The sequence below is a fragment of the Suillus bovinus genome (genome assembly GCF_016758785.1).
Source record: "Suillus bovinus strain UH-Sbo-P2 chromosome Unknown EDB93scaffold_38, whole genome shotgun sequence".
Classification (NCBI taxonomy): Eukaryota; Fungi; Basidiomycota; class Agaricomycetes; order Boletales; family Suillaceae; genus Suillus; species Suillus bovinus.
This window is the reverse complement of record NW_024542094.1, coordinates 314,714-334,905: the sequence shown is the minus strand read 5'-3', so window position 1 is coordinate 334,905 and position 20,192 is coordinate 314,714. Positions and strand designations below refer to the sequence as shown.

The window sequence follows — 20,192 nt, the reverse complement described above, 5'->3', positions numbered from 1 at the left end:
TGTTGGCCCACCTGTCTATATAATACATATTCCACCACTCCCTCGGCCCACCCATCTATACAATAAACCATTACATCAGCCCACCCGACATCTTTGAGGATATATATAATATCAGCATAGATGGGCCCACCCGTCTCCATCGGAAATAATATCCCTCCCGGCCCATCCGTCAACATCGGGGATATACATAACATTGGCCCATAGTCCGCTGGCCTGTCTTATATGGGATATTATGTAGGTCGGGTGACCTGTATAATACAGAAATATGTCACTGTAATATGTGCCACTTCCACACCCGATACATCGCTCCTTCTGTCAGAATCATCCCCGTTGCACTCAGAACTGTCGGGTACACTTTTGGGACAGCCCACTTATGACTTCTTCCAATTTGCTCCCCCCGATCTTCAAGATGACGACATTGATTTAGATTTCAATTGTACAATCCTACTGATGCCGCCCAACTACAAGCCACCATCTCCATTACCTTCATCTTCTCCGTCTTCGCCCACTTCCTCTCAAATGGATTGGTTTCCTTCTTCAGGATTCCCTCCTCTAACTTCTACCTTGAGAACTAGTCATGATATCTCGTCCCGCGATGTGGCAGACTTTAATTTTGCTGGTCCCTCCAGACATGACTCTGACAACACCTTCGCCCTCACAACTTTGCTGACATCTCCTCCTCATCTTTGCCACGTATTATCTGCTCTCATCAACACTGCACATGTCAATTCTCGCACGTTTGCTCCATACAACAATGCCTCTGCTTCCATGGCAACTCCTGCTCCTGCGCACACCCCAACTCTGGCAGAAATCCCTACTTCTGTGCAGCCATCTACAATTGTGCCTGAACCTCCCACCACAGAACCTATTATGGCCACTCCTTCTCCACCCGCCACAGTTGGCGGGGTGTTACCAGTGACAACAAAGGCTTCCAAATGCAAGTCCATGAAGAGCAACACACATCTCGAGACAGTCTCTGCAAAGCGTCAGAAGAGGGAGGGTGCAGTGGTCTCATCCACTGAGAGCTCGCAGCCCATTGAGGGAGGCCAAGGTAAACGACAGCGCTTCTGTCATATCCTGCATTCCGGACCCAGACGTATCACACACATCATTTCCGGATATCCAGGTCCGACCAACTTCTATCTATGTCCGGATCTGACCCGCATCTAACTTCCATGCCTAATCCCTTTGTATGTTCCTATTCCAGTTAGACTATATTATTTTCTGTACCTCATTTCACTTCCGCCTTTATTTTCCTCTGTTCTCATCTCTGGGTTCATTTACTATTTTTTGATAGACTAGTGTTTGACTTTTCCATAACCTCCATCCACAGCCTTGCATAGCTTCGGACTGCGCTGGCTTGTCCTCCGTTAAGTCCTCCATAGTATATAAACCCTGTAGAATCTATGTACATCTTTAGTTTGAATATTATCTTAGAGCCTGTACAGCAACAGATTATATGATAGATTATTTGTACAATTGTTTGCGCAGATTATTCCCATGGTGTGAGCTCCAGTGTGACTTTGTGTGACATACAGTGCGACTCTGCACTGAACCTCCTCGCTGTCAGATATGGCTTGCTCGCAAACGCCAAAATCTGTGGCGGCAAATCCTAGGAAACCACCATCTGGAAAAACTCGTTCGACGGTGCAAGAAAATGTGCCATCTGAAATCTTGACAACCAGTACAACTCTGAGTCGGACCCATTGGACTGAAGATCACACCTCGAGGCTGATCAAGTTTCTGGCTTCACATAGATCAGAAGCCGGTGATGGAATGAACTTCAAGATTGGAGTCTTTCAAGCTGCAGCTGCTCATTTCCTTGAGCCCCCTGAAGGAGTTTCGAAGGAAGGATGGGTGCCACCTGTTGCAAGAGATTCTCGTGCTTTCAAGAACAAGTGGGCTGCAGTAAGTGCATCTATTCTTTTCTTGATGCAACTCACACATTTTCAGATACGAAAAAAACACAAGATCATTCTTGATATCAAGGCCCAGTCTGGCTTTTCTTGGGACGACGAGTTTGGTGCTGGCATTGACAGTATGTCAGAGGCAGTATGGGCTGCATATGTCAAGGTACAGTTTTTTTTTCTGCAGTATACTATGTATCTCATTTTTGATTCAAGAGGCGCCCTGATGCTGCACCATTTCACAACAAGGGATGGCCACACTTTGATGAACTCAATACTCTTTTGTCCACTACTGCTTCAAAAGGAACTCACACATTTCATGCTGCGTTGGAGGAGTCCCGCGAGCAGTCACCTGATCTCGATTTTCTGAATGAAGAGGGCCTTCCGCAGCCTGACCATGTCAAGAATTCATCTCGAGATGATCAGGATGTTCTAGATGAGAGTGGGGATGACGAAGACTTGATCCCTTGGGACAAAACTCCACCTCATCAAAGTCACACTCCAGCTCCCCTTCCGAAGCAAAAATTTGACAGTATCTCTGCTTCTACTTCCACCAGTTCAACTTTGGGTCCAGCATCAAAGAGGAATTGTGCGAGTGGTGCCGCAGCACTGTTTGCTATTGCTGACCAGTTTTTGGACTTCACTGATGCATTTCGCTCAAGTTCTCAAGCCCAGTCATTGTCTCTCGCTCCATCACCAATTTGAAGGCAGCGTGCCATGCAACGTGCCCAGAATGTCGAGACCCATCTCACTGGTGATGAAATGGCTGCTCTCATTGAAGCCTTCCAGACCGATGTCAGTGCTGCGGATGCATATATGGTAATGCGAGATGACAATGCTCGTCACTCATTCATCAATCAAAAAATCACGCACATCAATAGTCAATAATTTTTTAACTTCTACGAGAATATATTAGGTTAACCTCTACTACCTTCTATGTGTTCGTTAACGTTCCCGCAGGAATACTTGGTAGTCTCATCACATTTTGTTTCCTATCTCTTCTCTTTGTTCCTTTGCTGCTTCTCGTTCTTCAAAATTTGCTGGTCCTTCTGCTAGATCTCCCCTATCATTCCCCAACTCTGAGCCATCAATACTACCATCATCAAATTCACGTATTTCATCCAGGTCATGAATCCGAATAAAGTTGTGTACAGCACAGAGTGCGGGAGGGATACGAACTTGGAAGGTCATGCTATATTCTGGTGGGTTTATGAGTATCGGAAATTGTCTCTTGAGTACACCAAAAATCCATTCAACAACATTTCGTGCTTGTGCATGTTGGAGATTGTACAATTCAAGTGAATTTTTTGGTCTAGCAAAAGATGTTGGTCTGTGGACAGATTTGAGGACTTAGAAAATACGAACCTCACGGCAGCTCTGCCCCACTCTGCAAGATGGTAGCGAACATTTCGGTGAGGTACAAGCAGTGCTTCACATATACCAAACCCTGCATCAGCAAGATAATATCTTCCCTTTGGAACAAAAAGATCCATCAGCCAAGCTTCATTGAACAGCATGGCATCTGATACTGATCCATCCCAGCCACTGAGGATATACTGAAATCAGAGATCAAAAGAACAGCATGCCAGGCAGTTTTGACTGACTCCTCCTTTTCGGTTATGTGCAAGATGCCTCTCATCTGCAGAGGGGCAGCAGTTGATGTGAGTGCCATCAATTGCCCCAAGAGCTCCTGTGAAGTATGGAAAGAACTTGGGGTTCTTGCGAATTTCATGTGGAATAGGAGAATCTTCTTTTGGCAAAAACATGTATCTCTTGTAGAAAGGTGAGGATGAGAGAGCGAGAAGAATTCGCTTGAAGTACCTGATTTTTTTGAGTCAAGTAGCCAAGCATTTTTAAAAAAATGGTACTTTGTAATTGTGGTATGTTAGTGTTGAAACCTCTCAGCAACATGTCGACTTTTACAGGAATACAAAAAAATTGCTGTTTGTTCTTCAAGTGTGATGAATTTTGAGTCATCTAACCCAGAGTCCCGTAGTTCTTGAACAAGTGCAAGAAATACATGCTTTCACATCCCAAGTTCATTTTTGATCCTTTCGGGGTGTCCATTGAGAAGTTCCTGGACCCATGCGAAGCCAGACAATATAGAAGTATGATATGGCTCTTTGTCAAGGTATGGAGTAATATAGGCTACAGCAATTGTAATAATTAACTGTGCAATCATTGCCGCAACAGTTCGCAAGAGACGGAGCCTGTGCGGCAGGTCCTTTGGATGAGGCATGGTATGATGTCAGCGCAGTTTTGCCCCTACGTTAGGGTTTGGATGAGTGACATTGGAAGGTGCTGAAAAGTCATGCCAGGTTGTGTGGGAATAATCTGTACAAATAATCCAAAGCGATAATCTGTGTAATAATCTGTTGCTGTACAGGCCCTTAGACTCTGCTCATTCTCCCCTCCGTTTGACTTGAGTTATTCTCTTGTCGACCTCCGCTAGTCTTAGGGTCGATCCCGGTAGACTTATCACCTCCGCCTCTACCTTTGGTAGTCCTCCACTGTTTCCTTTCTAGTTCGGACATTGTCCAGATTAGTCTTATCACCTGTTCCCGAACGTCCACCGGAATTCCCGCGCATCGGACAATCGGAATCTGGACATCGTCCATTAGCCTTTGGAAGTTAGGGGCACGTACTCGGGTAAGGGGCGCAGTGCACGAGCTGAAGCCAAGCCCTTCAGATTGAACCTTTGAGCACGATCTTAACAGCTTCCAGTCATCCTGGGCTGCTGCTGCCAATGTCATCAGTACAACTTAGGTAAAATATTTTGTGTTCATTGATAGCTACTTTCATAGCTACTCTTGTTAGCGTACCATAATTGGCTTTCTTGTTAGTGTACCATAATTGGCTTCCTAGTGTACTACATGTATGTGTTGCTTGAGTCTGTTGTGTAATACCTCATTCTGTGTGAATGAAAACCATGTCATGTTTGCTACTTGTAATGCTGCCACCATACTAAGGACTGAAACGCCCAAGCTCACAGCCAAGCAGTATTGATGTTTGACTTGGTGGACTTGGCCAAATTTCTCAAGGTTGGACTTAGTCGAATTTCAGCAGCATTTGAGCTCGACTGATACATTACTGACCTGGATCCTTAGTTGAATTTCTGCAGCATTTGACTGATACATTACTGACTCGGATCTCTGTACTCAGATCTTGGGTCCAGTTTTGTGGACTTGGCCTTTGAAATTTCTCAAGGTCAGACTTAGTCAAATTTCTGCAGCGTTGGACTGATACATTACTGTGCCATGGACTTCTCAAGGTTGGACTTAGTCAAATTTCTGCAGTGTTTGACTGATACATTACTGTGCCGTGGACTTGGCCTTTGAAATTTCTCAAGGTTGGACTCAGTCAAATTTCTGCAGTGTTTGACTGATACATTACTGTGCCGCTGGGAGGGCGGGATACTTGCTCATGAAATTCAAACATGTCAAGGACTTGATAAGCGCTAATATGACAATATTTTCAGTAAAGAAATAGGTAACTATGGTGTGTGAAACACTAAACTAACAGACAACTAAGATAACGGAAGTGGTGGGTCACTGTGGGTGGGATTCAGAAAATTTGAACGAACGAGTAGGTGTATCCGGTGGGCTGCATGACCCGGCACTAGTATAACAAAATAGGTGCTGATGAATAAAAGAAGCATAGGAAGACAGGATAGAAATAGATTTGAGCAAATATAGCCGAGATCAGAAGTGAAGGAAGCAAGGCACATGCTTGACTAAGCTTGATGGAAGCCAAGAACCTGGACTGGCAGGCTGCTAGGTAGGATCCTCCACTGATACATCACTGCCATACCTGCTAGTAATTCTTGGTAGTACAACGATTCATGTATCACCCTCACACTGATATTACTAGTTTTATAATGTATCCTTCTCACAGTATAGCCTGAAAATATACTTAAAAAGATGGCAGAGTCTTGCTGACGATGACACATATGTGTCCTTCTCTGTTTGGAGGCACTCGCAACAGTTATCCTCTATTCTGGTTCTCTCTCTTGGCCGTTCCTCCATCCTTCCTCTCAGCTACCAGCTGTTCGCCCTCTTCTCCTTCGGATTCTTCGGAGGCTAACAGAAGTTTTGTAAGAGGGATCATTAGATAAATGCATTCTACTCGAATGTGGAGCTACAGGAGCAGAGGTATGACGGACTAAGAAAGTGAGTGAGAGCACGAAATGCTATCTGGTCCCGAATGAGGATCTGCACTTTGGAAAAGGTGAGCTGCAAATCCCCTGAAGTACTAGGAGTCCACCATGATGCATTGCAGCAACGCCAGAGAGACTATTATTATATATAGTACTAATCAGTCAACCAATTGAACATTGTTCATGATGTTCATTGTCCAAAGATGGACCAATTACTTGGGAACTGTACTTGCGATTCAACCACAAACATCAGGAAAAAGCAAGCTGACTATATAGTGCTATATAGTCAGCATAGTCAGTGGAGCTCGGGGGCTACCTGCCTTGTATATAGCCAGTAAGGCAACTATGTAGTATTACATAGTACTACGAGGCAATACTGTAGTAGCTTATAGTAGCCTGTAGTTCATAGGAATGCTCCTACAGGCAGCTACCCACATAATGCAGTAACATATACCCATCTCACATGGGCAGCCAATTGTGACAATGTACCACTAGGGACTAGTATTACCATGGCTCGGCTATGGTCAGCTCCGATTCGGCATTTGCCAGTTTGCCAGAAGTTTGGCAATTATTGTGAGCCAAGCCACTGATTAGTGACTCGGTCCGATTTGTAAGCCATGCAAACTGGTTTCAACCAAAAATGTGTGAACCTTGGCTTGAACCACTTTAAGCTGGCTCAAGCCAGTCCAGGCCGAAATGCAAAAGTGGCAGTTGGGTGGCAGAATATCAATCACTGTCCTCTCAGTTAGTTGATTTCACATTATTTTATACTTAGGCTATTGTATACATCATGGATAAGGTCCCTACTCGAGTTGATGGAAGGTTTAGGCTGGGAGATGTGTTGGGGTTTGGCTCGTACAGTATGTCATTCCTATATCACTGACTACATGTTGATTCAACATTTGGACCACATTTAGCTGTTGTGTGTCGTGCACAGAATATCATCAAGGATAATGCAGTCATCATCAAGCTTGAACCTATCAACCACTCATCTTCCGTGCAGCGTGAATACCACATTTTGAAAAACCTTGAAGGTGGTATTGGGATTCCCCATGCCCTTTGGTTTGGTAGGGAGTCAGCATATCACGCTCTAGTTCTTGACCTCCTTGGGCCATCGCTGCATCATATCTTCCCTGCCCACAACCGAAAATTTAGCCTTGACACTGTTGTGAATCTAGGAGACCAGCTGGTCAGTTGGTGTGTGTATTGCCATTGCACATACAGATCGCTAACCCCATCTCCCAGCTTTCACGTCTTGAATATATTCATTCACATAATTACATCCACGGTGATATCAAACCACAGAATGTTGTGGTGGGCCTTGGCAATTTGAAGCACACTGCCTTTCTCATCGATTTCGGCACTGCAAAGGAATTCTGGAACACATCAACCGGAGTCCATATACCATTTTGCCAAGGTCAATGTCTTACTGGCATTCCTGCATTTGCATCAATCAACGATCATTTAGGACTTGAACTGGGTCGTCGTGATGACCTTGAGTCACTCATATACATGTTAATATACTGTTTGCAGGGCTCTCTTCCATGGTTGACCAGTGACCAAGAGAAGCTTTCCAGCTCTTCCATACTCAAGCGCAAAGTCAACACTACCATCGAAGTTTTGTGTCAAGGAATTCCTGTCCAATTTGCAACAATTCTCATTTACATGTGTGCTCTTGCATTCTCAGAGGACCCTGACTACAACCACATTTGTTCCTTACTTCGTGTACTTTATTCTACATCACCTGCTCCAGCAAGCACACAGCTGGATTTCGGCAAGCCTGGTGTGCCTACCACACATCCCCTTCCATGCTATGATGAACCCTGGGAAATCAAGGCAGTGCCTTCAAGTCCATGCCCGCCGCTTTGCAGATCGTCTCATGTGTCAGTAGTCCATTTTATGGCCTCACTTTTGAACTGACATTATTGCAAGTTTATGCACACATAATCACCCCTCCCCATTGCGTGCAACTGCCTCAACTCCACGCCGGAAAAAGGCCTAGTTTATATATCATGACACTGTTATATAGTGTTACTTGTTACTTGTACATACAACTGTATATGCATACTATGTGAGCTAATGATTCTATCATGATAGGTTTCATAGCAGCGGCAGGAGCACAGCCTTTGAGTCTATGACTAATATCAAGACAATATCTCATTTCTCCAACTCCCACGCACAACACAACCTCTTATCTTTCAACATGCTGCAGGCAGCAGCTGTTACGACTTGGATGGTATCTGTTGGCGACGCTCAAACAGAGTGTGTGTCATCAACGGTCGAGGACGTCCTTGGGCTAGCCCAAGGTTAGGGGTCTTACTTGGTGAGGCTTCGGCAAGTAAGATTTGATGCCTATGTCCAAATCGGGTAGCTTACGTCAAGCGGGTGCTAGACGATGAGCTGTATCTGCCAAGGCTTACGACACCCGAAGGTTAATCGTAAGATCGTCGTTAATTAGAAGGACGGAAGTCCGACTAGTTAACAGGGGCTTTGCTCGTCGACGAAGTCAATGAGTAAAGATCGAGACTATAGGCTTATCCACGAAGAGCAGATAAGAAGATAGAATATAGACTGCTGGCTAGGCAAAAGGGATTACTCTGGTGAGAGTAGGAGGTCAAGAACCAAGTAGATTCAAGTTAGGGAATATGGTACATGGTAGCGAGTTTATATAGAGGACAGGAGACGTATTAGTGGGTGATAACTCGTACTACCAAGTGAAGTAACCGGTAAATGGCATAACCATAAAAGGAAGGCACATTCGGGGTGAGACACGGGTGAACCAGAATGTGCTTGATAAGAAAGTGAGTCAAAGGTCAAAATAAGAAGTGAAACGCGCAGGGGCACGATCGTGCAGCTGTGGAGCTAAGTATAAGTAACATGTGCGGCTGCGCACTGAGTCAAAGATCGAGAAAGGGAAAAGGGCAAAGGGGATGCATCGTGCATCATATCATAGGTTACCGTCCGGACGGTAAGGGTAAGGGGACTGTCCACAGGATCAGTCAGGTGGTGGAACGAAGCATGGGTATGCTTCATCAGTGAAAGGATCCAGCCAGATGTACTGGCTCTGCTGAAGCGACAGGTAGAGAGCGAAAGGGAATGCAAGGATGACAAGGATAACAAGGGTAAGGTCGGGGTAAGGGTATGACGCAAGGGCTGATACGAGGAGGATTAGGAGAAAAATGGTAGGGGCCCAAGCGTCTAGATGTTCTTGTAACAGCAGCGCAACTCAGCAATGAGAGACTCATGGTGACTTTCTGAAGAGTCATTCAGCCTGAAAATGAGGATCTGATTTCTGATTTCCTTGATCATTCAGTTACATGGTCACCCATGGGCCACAGTCACCCACTGTCTGCACAAGGACCTTATCCCATCCATTCTGTTGCAATATAGAGAGCCTCTGGGCCCTCTGCTGGAGTCAATTGCCTCTAGTAAGTCCCTATCTCAAAATCACATTAGTTTTTTTGCTCCTCAAGGCTCTCACTCATCTGACTCGCATATAGCATTAAAACATCAAGGCTACTTCACTAGCGACAACTATGGATTTTCCATCAGGGACTCGCAATCACTGCACATTGGCATGCTCTGGGGTTTCCCATGGTGAAAACCTATATAGACAGGTAATTTTGACATTAGATCCTTCAGCACCACCATGCCTCCTTGACGGAAGAACACTTTCCAGGTTGCTCCCAAAGCCGCTCCTGCTCCCATTACTGCCACTCCTCTTACTGCAACTCCTGCTGTCGCTCCCATTGCTGCTGCAGCAAATGTGTCCGTGCTTCAAAATCCCCCAAGACGTCGTCAGCTTCCTGTTAGATTCAGAGATAATGGTTCAAGTCCCACTGCAGATAAAGGGGAATCCTTTCACCTTGAGAACATCTCCGATGATGAGGAAGACAAAGCGGCCAACCCTCCTGCACTCACAGTAACACCTGTTGTATGCCCTAGTCCACTCCAGACTGCTGTAATAATGGTCGTGGCGCTGGGCTTGGAACCAGCTATTTTGATACTGATGTCAAACAGTATTCATCCAACACACTTCCAACTACCCCAACCCGAGTCCGACAGTCTGATCCCAACCCGACATTCCCGCGCATCGGACCAGTCCTCCCTATGTCCTGCCCAGTCGCATCTATCCCCACTAGGTGCGCATTTACTCCTTTTGACTTGCTAAGCATTGTATACAGTGTTATTACATGTTTTCTCATGGTCCGCAGTACCACATGTCCTATTACATAGGATTTCAGACCCGAAATATTGCTACTACTCTCGCCTATAGCAGTCCGAATTTCTACATAGTCACTATTTAATATCTAGTACTTCCTACCTATTGCATTACTTACTTTTCCCTACTCAGTAGGATGGAAGTCAATGGATATAAGTAGTACTTAATTGTATTGCGAAATATCTATCTGCTCTTTTTCTCCGAAACATTCCAACACATCCGACACTCATTTGATCAACATTCCGACATACTTCCGACACATTCCTTTACCATCCGATGCATAGTCCGACGCCCGACCCGACTCCAATATTTTCGGACCCAACAGTTTCCCTTCGGACAAGTAGTTCTTAACTTCAGATTATCTTCCTATTACTGATAACTAACTATCGAAACTAATACCAAACAGCTACCCCCATAGGATCAAATGTACTTGCTCTGCAAGTATAGCAGACTAGGTCATGCTAAGATCTACCTAAATATTTGTTGTCTAGGTAGTACAATTTCTGCTGAGCCCAGCAGGAATCAGCTTTCTACACTGCAATGAATACCGCCAGAACTGACCCTCTGGCCACTGGTGGCTGAGCCAAACCACCTAAATCCTCTGCCAATGTTCATTTCTTCTACAGACAGGACCCTGTCACTCAGTCTAGAATCTGTAAAGCCTGCAAGTGAGTATTGTATCTGCAGTCTATTGTTTTTTCTAACATAATTTGCAAGAGAAATCCATGCTCATGACAATACTCATGCTGTTGTATCATACCTTGCTACTACAGGCACTACAGGTTGTCAGACACATGCATTTAATGAGCATACCATCATTTATTTGGAAGAAGCAGAGCACAACCACTGGCATGTCCATGCTTCATTGCATTTGAAAACATTTTTGGATGATGGCTGGATGATCACGACCTTGCATCAACAGCTCAAGGATCCGGCTTACACCTTGGACTCACTCGGTACTCCCCCAAGTCCTAGCTCACTCACCAGTACCATCCTGTTAGCTCCAGATGACGTACTGCCTAACTTTACCCTGGATAAAATGCACAAACAGATCGTGAGATTTATCATTGCCAATGATCAGGTGAGTTGATGCACACTTTCTACATACTATAGTCAGTAATTGCTTTCAGGCAATCAGCATTATTGAATGCCCAGAATTTCGCTGCCTGATCCGTCTTCTGCGGCCATTGCTCAATGAGACTGATGTCTTTTATCAAACTAAAATATGTGAATTGGTCATTGATGCTTTCCATGAGCACTTCAATGCTTTGAAGAGGGACCTTGTAGTAGGTCTACAGTTGTCGAGAGCCCTGCAAAGCATCTTATATTCTTCAGGCTGCCCTGGGGAAGGTTTTCAGTTCACATCGGACCTCTGGTCGGATTTTAACCTTTGCCCATTCATGGCTGTTACCTGCCCACTGGATTGCTAGAGCAGACCATAGTTCAGTCCTCAGTCTTGAAATGCAGCGTTGAATAGCCTTCCATCACGTCCCAGGAAGTCACACTAGAGAATTGCTAGCAGAAGTAATATCACATCTTCTGGATCAGTGCCGGTGTGACCAAGAAGGTTAGTGTTTAGTTGTGCCTGTGTAGCATGCTCTAACTTTGTTTAGACTGGTCATTTCACCTTGGACAATGCCTCCAACAACCAGGTTGCCATGCGGGAGCTGTCACACAAACTCGAGTCCCAGAGGATTGATTTCCCTCCCATTGACTGCACAGAATCCTGTGTTTCCCCCACATCATTAACATATGTGTGAAGCACATCATCGAAGAATACCACACAGCTGACTATTCGCTTGTGCCCGACTATTGGGTCATTGTCAATCGCACTATCGTAAAAGCATGAGTATCTCAAGGCCATGTCAGGGAAAGCTATTCTCAGAGCTAGGGACATTGTGCGCACAATTCGTGCATCTAACCAGCGACATGATTTTTCAGGGACACCATCATCACAGGTAACGAGAAGGAGTGGTTTCAAGACGACTTGGGTGTGAAACTACAGCTCCCCATTGTCGAACTCCTGCTTGATGAGTCAACTTGCTGGGATTCAGTCTATATCATGCTTAACCATTTGCGAACCATTCGCCAGGTAAGACATCACCCACTAAACATCTGACATGACTGATAGTTGCCCAGGCAATAGATTTATTCTTTGACTCTCCCACTCAATGCTCTATCAGCAAATTCAAACTGAGTTCCGATGGAGTGGCAGTTCTTACAGGACATTGAAGTGATTCTAGAGGTTAGTTTTAGTATATTCAAAATTCACGCTTCATCTGACTGTGTCATATCAGGCGCCCCATGCTGCCCAACAATGCATGTCAGGCAAACGCACTCCCAAGCTGAGCAGTGCATTTCCAGCATTCGAAATGTTTATCGAGCACTGGAAGCTTTTGGCCCAACATGTCCCACACTGTAACCCTCTTGTCCAGATAGGTTTGGATTAGGCTGATAAGTATGACAAGAGGATGGGCGCCACAAATGCCTATGCAGTTGCTATGTGTGAGTCCATCAATATCTTTTAGTAATGTATGGTTGCTCATGTTTGAGTTCATCAGTCGTTGATCCTAGTATCCGAATGTCATGGGTTCGGAGTCATTGGTGGGAACAAATGAATAAAGATGTAGACAAGCATATAATCCATCTGGTATGTCTACCATGCAACTTCAAAGGTCAAACTGATATTATCTCATGTAGATGCATCAAAAGCGAGCTGAAAATGGCTCAGCATATGTAGGGTCTTCAGCTAATGAAGTAGTACTTCGAGAACAACCATGCATGCTAGGCTCGCACCTCTATGAACTACTGACACCAATGTCCTGCTGCGTCATGACAGCATTGCCCAAACAGTTGAGCAAGAGTTTGAGGCCTACGCTATGGCTAATCTTAGCCCCAAGACAATGGACATACTTGCATTCTGGGAGGTGAGTGTCCTGCATCTCCATATGTTATACCTTTCATCATTGACCATGAGGTGTTGACCAGGTTGCAGAGACATCATTTCCGACAATTTTCGGCATTGCAATGGACCATCTCCCAATACAGGCCTCCGCTGTTCCATGCAAGCGAGTTTTTTCATCTAGTAGTGAAACTTACACGAAGAAACGTAATCGCACAAGCCTGGTCCTGATGGAAGCTCTGCAGGTGGTGAAGTTCCTCCTGAAAAAAGAGCGACTCAACTTTACCAAAGGTTGGGCAGCATTGCAAAAGGATATGGAGTACAAGATGTTGCACGAACGACAGGAATCCAACACTGTTTTGTCATTAACTAACAGTGGCATTACAGGTGATATATGCAACAATCTTCTCAGAGCTATTGCAGAGGATGAGTGTGACGACATAGATGATTTTCCTACTACCTATGAGCTATGATGTTTGCTTTCCCTACTTATCTCTTGTTTGCCCTATCTTTACATGTTCTAGCTTCCTGACTGTTTGCAATAGCAAACTTGTTCATTATTCACCTTTCCTTGACAGCCTGCACTTCATCTCAACAGGCCAAGTGTTCTCTCGGTCTTTACAAGTACTGGCTAATCACCTCTACTCACACTTTGCAGTGCGCCAACACTCATCAAACATTGCAGATGTCTGTCCAAACAGTTTGGACTTCTCAATTTGGCAATCTTTCGCCACTTTGCCCGTCCACCTCTCATAGTCTTCAGACTCACGTTTCTCACCATGAGACGTAGTTCTGAGTGCATGATGAGTTTGGGGCTGGAAATCAAATGTCGAGGTGTGAGTGATAATCTAGTATCTGGCCAAACTGACAGCCGAGGATGTTCTCCCAAGCAATGGCCATCTCAAATTGTTAAAAACTAATGGAAGCAGAAGTTCGGGCGGAAGGCCGGGTGCCTTTCAGAACTTATTGGGTATACATACATCAAGGCGGCAGGTTTAATGTACTGGGCACTGACTCTCGTCTTGATGCTTATGATCCACATGATCAACATCGGGAATCAGGTACGGTTGCAGCTTTTGACCCCATACATATCACTGATCATTTTCCAAGGTGTTCTTGGCCAAATGGGGTGAATCCTACTAGGTCTGGGGCATTCTCAGTACTGGCTCACAACTCGTTGAGCTATTATGCAAGTCTTCAGGCCTTCTGCTGGGCATCACTCGCAGAAGGGATTTTCCCTGGCCCCCTCATCAAGGCGCAGAAGGTTCGTGAGCATTGTAGGTGCTTTACTCTTTGTTTTACCTCAAGTTCCCTAATACTCTTTGAAGCATTGACATGGCATTCAACGAAAGAAGTCAAACTGCGCAGAGTGAACAGCATCTTCAAGGTCAAAGAAATGTGATCTGGAGGTGTGGTTCCCATTCCAAGGCGCATACAAAGAACTTGTTTCCTGCTCGAATCGCATGGACGGCATGGACACATAGTTCCCATTCCAAGGCACATACAAAGAACTTGTTTCCTGCTGGAATTGCATGCATCGTTGTAAGTAAGCTCGTATTATCTGTCTCAACATTGTGTCTTCAGCCGTAAGAGTGGTGTTCAACAGCTGCTGGTCCGTCAAGCCTACAAGGATACTCTAGCCTACCTGTTGTTTTCCAGTGGGACATATCACACACACCACTCTAGGACAGTCGACTCACTACAGAGAACAGGCGGTTAGATATCTGTCATGGTCTCAAAGTGAAGGACCAGCAATGGAAGGTCTACGTCCACATGCTGAATGTATGTGCGCATCACACGTCAATCCTGGAGCCATTCAAGTGAGTAATCATTGATGCAATCATGTACAGACACTTTCAAATCTATATGGCTCTCCCTACAACAGCCACTTCTATCCCTGCCTCCCCAACATCCTTAACAACCAAGATCGCCACCTTGATCTCCCTGGCATCTGACCTCTCTCCCCTCTTCTCTCCCCTCCTCTCTCCCTTCCCTCCCTTCCTCTCTCCCTTCCTCCATCCCCTCTTATTTCTCCTCTCCTCTCTTCTCTTCTCTCCCTTTCTCTTCTCTGTCCTGCCGCTCTGACCTCCTGCTCAGTCATCCGCTACTCTTGTAAGTGTCATGCACGAGCAGCACTGCCATACAACTAACATATGTTTAGCTTTCAATCAAACATTCATCAGACAATTCGGACCACATACATTATTTTGGGGACCCATATGTACTTGAATAGTTATGTGTTGAGGGACGATGAGTGTAGATCCAGTAGTAGACTGGTAGTAGATTGCTATGATATTGATCTCTCAGCTTTGTCGGTGGTAGATGTGAAGTCGAGTTCTATTTTTAGTAAGTTATTCTTGGCCCTGTGAGAGGGTGCTCAATTTAGTTGCCAGCGGGCGTCTTAGACTTAAGATTTTCTTGTGCCCATTAGCTGGTCATGCTACTCAGACGCATGGCATGTTCACCTCACCACAAGTTGTCTCGCAGATAGTTTGTATATCCAAATTGCTCAGCTGAGCTATGGATTCAACTACAAGGTGTGTTATTAATCTTCTTACATTCTCATGCATTCTCAATGTCTCCCCACCTCCTCCAGCTGCTTTGACACCTATGCCTACATATGGCCATCATTATTCCTTGCTGCCACAGCCTGCTTTCCCTCCACCCAACTCTTCCTACATCACACCACCCATCTATCCCCCTCTATCGTTCTTTGCACCCACCCACCTCTCCCTCTCAGACTCCAGATGAAGGGCACATTCCAACTGCACGAAACCAGCCAGACAGAGCACAAGATGTGTCAGTATCTGGAGTGGGAGCTCAATGTGGATCCGGTGGCATTTAGGGAGTTTGAGGACATGGTCAAGAAGTATTTGGTATGTCAACAACTTTACCCTTCTCACATTCTTCCCTCATCATCCCAGACAACTCCTCCTACTACAAATCCCTTCCTGCCTCCTCCAGCCACTTTGGCACCTACACCTACATATGGTCATTGTTATCCTTCACCGTCAAAGCCTGAATTCCCCCCTGCCCAACTCTTCCTACACCTACACCACCCACATTGTTGTCATCAGCGGCATCTCCTCCAACACCCCCAGGTATGGAGGACTACATGGCTCACATTATTTGAGCTTCCAAGGTATCCCAAAATCCTCCCACCCAGCTCTTCCTACATCACACCACCCACATTGCCATCATTAACGGCATCTCCTCCAACACCCTCCAGGTATGGAGGACTGTCCAGCTCGCATCATTTTAGCTTCATCTTCACCAGGTATCCCAAAACATGAGCCTGTATGCTGTACCGGTAAATTTGTTTCTATTATCACCCGCTACCAATTTTCTGTAGTACATTCTCGTCATGCGTAGTATATCCATTCTCATCCTATCTCACCACTAAAGAAACCACTACATATTAAGAGCATAGACTTGTGTCATTTTAATACAATTTTATATATATATATAATATTATTATTATTAAGCTGGCTTGAGCTGGCTTTAAGACCTGAAATGTGGCTCCATAGACTGGACCAAACTACTAATTACATAAGCTATAACTACATACATGGTTTGGCTACCTACAGCTCCACTCGCGGCTAAAGCTGGCCACAAGCCAGAGCTACGGCAATACTAGTTCCAAGTCGAAACTCAATAAGGAAATCTAAATAATCTAAATCCAACAGGGTCAATGCAGGGTAAGCCTATGGGTGACTTTTCCCCATCTTCAGTTGCGATAGCTATTCCAGCCATTGCTGCAGCATAAATGATAATAGTGGTGAGTGAAGTGAATTTCATGGTGGAGTAGTGTTGATGAAGTTTTTAGAACCGAGACGAGTAGAATGGCTTTTATACACAATTAGTGTATGGTACAGCTAATCATCATATGCTCAGGGACAAATTGTAGGCAAATGCACTGGCAAATGGGTGGTTACTCAGTAAGGTTTTGCAGAGGAATTTCTCTTCATCCTCATGTCTTAGCCAAATAGCTGAGCTGTGTTAAGATGATCGTTGTCAACACCTCATGTGTAAATTATCTAATCTGTGGAGTACGGGCATCCCTAGTGTTGGGGGCAAAAAGTTAAAACACTTTTGGTTGCCAAGTTTTGACCAAGTGCTGGCATAACTGGTGTGCACCAACACATTGGCAGAACTTCCAGACACGTCGTGACAGATAATTATATATTATATTATAGGGACACTCAGAGTTAGGTGCGCACTTGTTGCACACTGCACACCACACACGCACACAATTATCAGGGCTGCTCAATTCATTCAATTTGCGTTCACCTACTAGTAGGAGCCGAGTTTTATTGTTCAAGCTATTTTACAGCGCCAGTCTGGCAGCAGGGCGCTCTTGTGTTCTATTCCCATTCCTTTTTTCCTTTTTTTTCAGCCCCCGCTTAAGTCAAAAGCTTTTACATATATGAGTCGCAGCATATCTTACATATATCTACCATAGCTATGATATCCAAGTCTGCGGCGTACAGTGGACTATGTATATCAGGTTAGTTTTCCAAATGTGACAATTATTTGTTGTATTCCATTGTTTGTGTATTAGTAAATACGGTGGCTGTGGTTTCATTTCCCCACAACACCCACCACCATCGAAGCTCATCATCACCATCAGTGTGCTCGTCATTACCACTAGTGTGCCCGTCATTGTGGTGCTGCACTCGGCATTACCTTTCACCACTGTGGACTACTTTTTACTCCAGGATCATCAAGTTTGTCTATCTTAAAGTAAGTAGATAATATTCTTACATCTTTTGGCTCATGGCTTTACTTCACAGTTCCGCATTTTGGGGCCACCGTGTTAGTGCAGGCGGATGATACCAGGCAGGTATAAAATCTGCTCTTGTACAGTACTAGGTGCGTACACTCTTACCGTTATATCCTGTATTCTTCTCATGGACTCCCATGATGCGGATGAGGCTCTGAACAAAGATGAGCCACAGACTCTTCCTGCAGAGGGAAATGCCTGTACCTCTAGTCGTGTCCCAAACCCCGAGGGCAAAAATCAATATCAGCATTGTCGTGAGTTGAGTAGCATCAATATACTAACATTATACTAATTTCTACACTGTGATAGCTTGAAAGAATGATCCATTCCTCTGGAAAATCCTTACCCAGTATCACCATGATAATATCACAAATAGGTCAAAAATCAGTTGTCTTCTCCAGGCAGAGCATGGTATAGTCATGAGGTGAATTTAACTGTGTGTTCTGCTAGTGTGTGCTCATGCTTTGCCCATAGTGAAGCAACTGTTGTACGACGCCGGCAGCAATTTGGACTCCTTGGAAGTGGGCAGCTGACTTGCTTGCTTCCACGGTCAATCAAGCAGCAACTGGTGCTTGATCAGCTCGCACAGGATCCCCTTCACCGCCGTGGGCCCCATTTAGTCCGGGAAGCAATTGTGGTGGACACTGGTAATCTACTGACAAGGTAATGTTATCATTATAATATATTGATTTATACAAACTAATTTGGAACAAGGAAATATGTGACGGACGAGATGAGGCAACATGAGCCGGACAGGTTTGCCCAATGGGGACTTTCAAAAAAGAAGATTTCTCATCAGCCGCTAGTCTCGCTTGGTCTCCATCACCAATGGAGTGGTAATGGGCATGATAAATTGAGTAGAATAGGTTTTCCTATATGGGCAATCCGTGACCAGTGGTCCAGAAAGTGGTTGGGAATGTGGGTCATCCCAAACAACCGGCTCAAGACATCAATTGCATACCTTTATTTATCCCTTGTCCATGAGCTTGGTGGTATGTTCTGTGAATCTATTTGAGCACGATGGTTCATCATTTACCTAGGAATGCCACTTCAAACTACGACTGATTGCAGAAGCAAGACAACAAATGTATATGGTTTTGCAACAGCTTTAAGGTTCGTACTACTAGCCAATGTGATGCTTATGCTAACAATACTATATTACAAGGGAAATATTTTCACCAAACCTATCAACTGACGAGTTACCTGCCCATCGGTTTCCGAAGAGTGTTCATAATATCACCATCGAGCGTGGTTGGCTTCGTGTGCGGGTTCAATGGGGAGATAACATGAAAGTTTTTTGGGAAGCGGGTGAAGAGATTTATAATGATATGGATCCATGCCAGTAGTAGGTTTAGGTGTGGTGTTTTTTGACTCGTTCTCATTTGCATTTTAGTGCTCTCGTTCAGTGGCTATGGCCACGCTTAATTCAACAAGAACTCGACACACTCAAGCATCGTCTCAACACACACTGTTCGCTATGACCGAGATAAACTATTGCCTTCAGGTGTCTCTCCGAATGTTGCAATATTGCTTCACAAAGACTATGATGCGCAGAACTGTCTGCAGTTAGTGGATTGCGATGTTGTCAAGAACCTCATGGAGGAGATTGGTGGTGAGGATCTCATTCATTTTGTTGATTCTGAATATAGTGCCGCAGCGCAGTTGATATTTGATGGCCTTGGATTCACTATCTTAACTTTCGAAAATGTCTGGTCCATGTTTTCAGCAATGCTACCATTAATATAGAATCATATTTTAGTCATGGCAGTCGTCGGTGTATGTAACACTGTGCTCAAATGTGAATCGAGAATTAGTTGAATATGAACATAATTGTGAAACCAAATTTGTTACAACTGGGATAGTTCTTCTGTCAATGGTCAAGATAGACCAATCAGAGTTGACAGTTTGTCGGTCTTTCTAGTACAAGGAAGGTTTCAGGGGTTCCTACTAGACGAGCGCTGCGGCTTCTATCTAGGATCAGCGGCGAGTGGTTTTAGCACTTCTACCGCAATCAAGGGTTCAGACTAAGGACAGTGAGTGACTGCCTTAGAATCAGGTATCAGGCTACAAGGGTGGAGACCTTGTAGATCAGGATTCAAGGGGAAAACCCAGTAGATTAAGTTAAGGAATACAGCTATGGTACATGGGGTTTATATAGGTAAAAGGAAGCGGCGCAACCGCATCAAGAAAGGTAACAAAGATAGGAATAATAGTACAACCTA

The 20,192-nt window shown here is 44.8% G+C and overlaps 7 protein-coding genes across 7 annotated transcripts; 6 read left to right on the top strand and 1 right to left on the bottom strand.

Annotated features, from left to right (window-relative positions):
- Positions 1-222: 222 nt before the first annotated feature.
- Positions 223-1,170, top strand: EDB93DRAFT_1251696 (uncharacterized protein; the record flags this gene model as incomplete). The annotated part of the gene is made up of 1 exon (XM_041453195.1): positions 223-1,170. The coding sequence occupies one exon, from the start codon at positions 223-225 to the stop codon at positions 1,168-1,170; it is 948 nt and encodes a 315-aa protein (XP_041306508.1).
- Positions 1,171-1,556: 386 nt separating this feature from the next.
- EDB93DRAFT_1338047 (uncharacterized protein) lies at positions 1,557-2,795 on the top strand (the record flags this gene model as incomplete). Its single annotated transcript, XM_041455381.1, has 4 exons — positions 1,557-1,908; positions 1,954-2,073; positions 2,124-2,581; positions 2,615-2,795. Exons 1-4 carry the CDS (start codon positions 1,573-1,575, stop codon positions 2,793-2,795), a joined length of 1,095 nt encoding a protein of 364 aa, XP_041306507.1. The 5' UTR covers positions 1,557-1,572.
- Positions 2,796-6,853: 4,058 nt separating this feature from the next.
- On the top strand, positions 6,854-8,065 carry EDB93DRAFT_1251693 (casein kinase I isoform delta; the record flags this gene model as incomplete). Its single annotated transcript, XM_041453194.1, has 4 exons — positions 6,854-6,923; positions 6,981-7,252; positions 7,309-7,946; positions 7,996-8,065. 4 exons carry the CDS (start codon positions 6,854-6,856, stop codon positions 8,063-8,065), a joined length of 1,050 nt encoding a protein of 349 aa, XP_041306506.1.
- A 1,560-nt stretch (positions 8,066-9,625) lies between these two features.
- On the bottom strand, positions 9,626-10,238 carry EDB93DRAFT_1105004 (uncharacterized protein; the record flags this gene model as incomplete). The annotated part of the gene is made up of 4 exons (XM_041447467.1): positions 9,626-9,668; positions 9,790-9,869; positions 9,985-10,058; positions 10,100-10,238. 4 exons carry the CDS (start codon positions 10,236-10,238, stop codon positions 9,626-9,628), a joined length of 336 nt encoding a protein of 111 aa, XP_041306505.1.
- Positions 10,239-10,892: 654 nt separating this feature from the next.
- EDB93DRAFT_1105003 (uncharacterized protein) lies at positions 10,893-11,455 on the top strand (the record flags this gene model as incomplete). The annotated part of the gene is made up of 3 exons (XM_041447466.1): positions 10,893-10,953; positions 11,068-11,366; positions 11,399-11,455. The coding sequence occupies 3 exons, from the start codon at positions 10,893-10,895 to the stop codon at positions 11,453-11,455; spliced, it is 417 nt and encodes a 138-aa protein (XP_041306504.1).
- A 4,491-nt stretch (positions 11,456-15,946) lies between these two features.
- Positions 15,947-16,111, top strand: EDB93DRAFT_1053821 (uncharacterized protein; the record flags this gene model as incomplete). The annotated part of the gene is made up of 1 exon (XM_041444721.1): positions 15,947-16,111. A coding segment is annotated over one exon (165 nt), but the record flags the coding sequence as incomplete, so codon positions are not given.
- A 2,023-nt stretch (positions 16,112-18,134) lies between these two features.
- Positions 18,135-19,716, top strand: EDB93DRAFT_1251690 (uncharacterized protein; the record flags this gene model as incomplete). Its single annotated transcript, XM_041453193.1, has 8 exons — positions 18,135-18,224; positions 18,288-18,394; positions 18,445-18,633; positions 18,685-18,962; positions 19,011-19,083; positions 19,136-19,315; positions 19,364-19,440; positions 19,475-19,716. The coding sequence occupies 8 exons, from the start codon at positions 18,135-18,137 to the stop codon at positions 19,714-19,716; spliced, it is 1,236 nt and encodes a 411-aa protein (XP_041306502.1).
- Between the last annotated feature and the right edge of the window lie 476 nt (positions 19,717-20,192).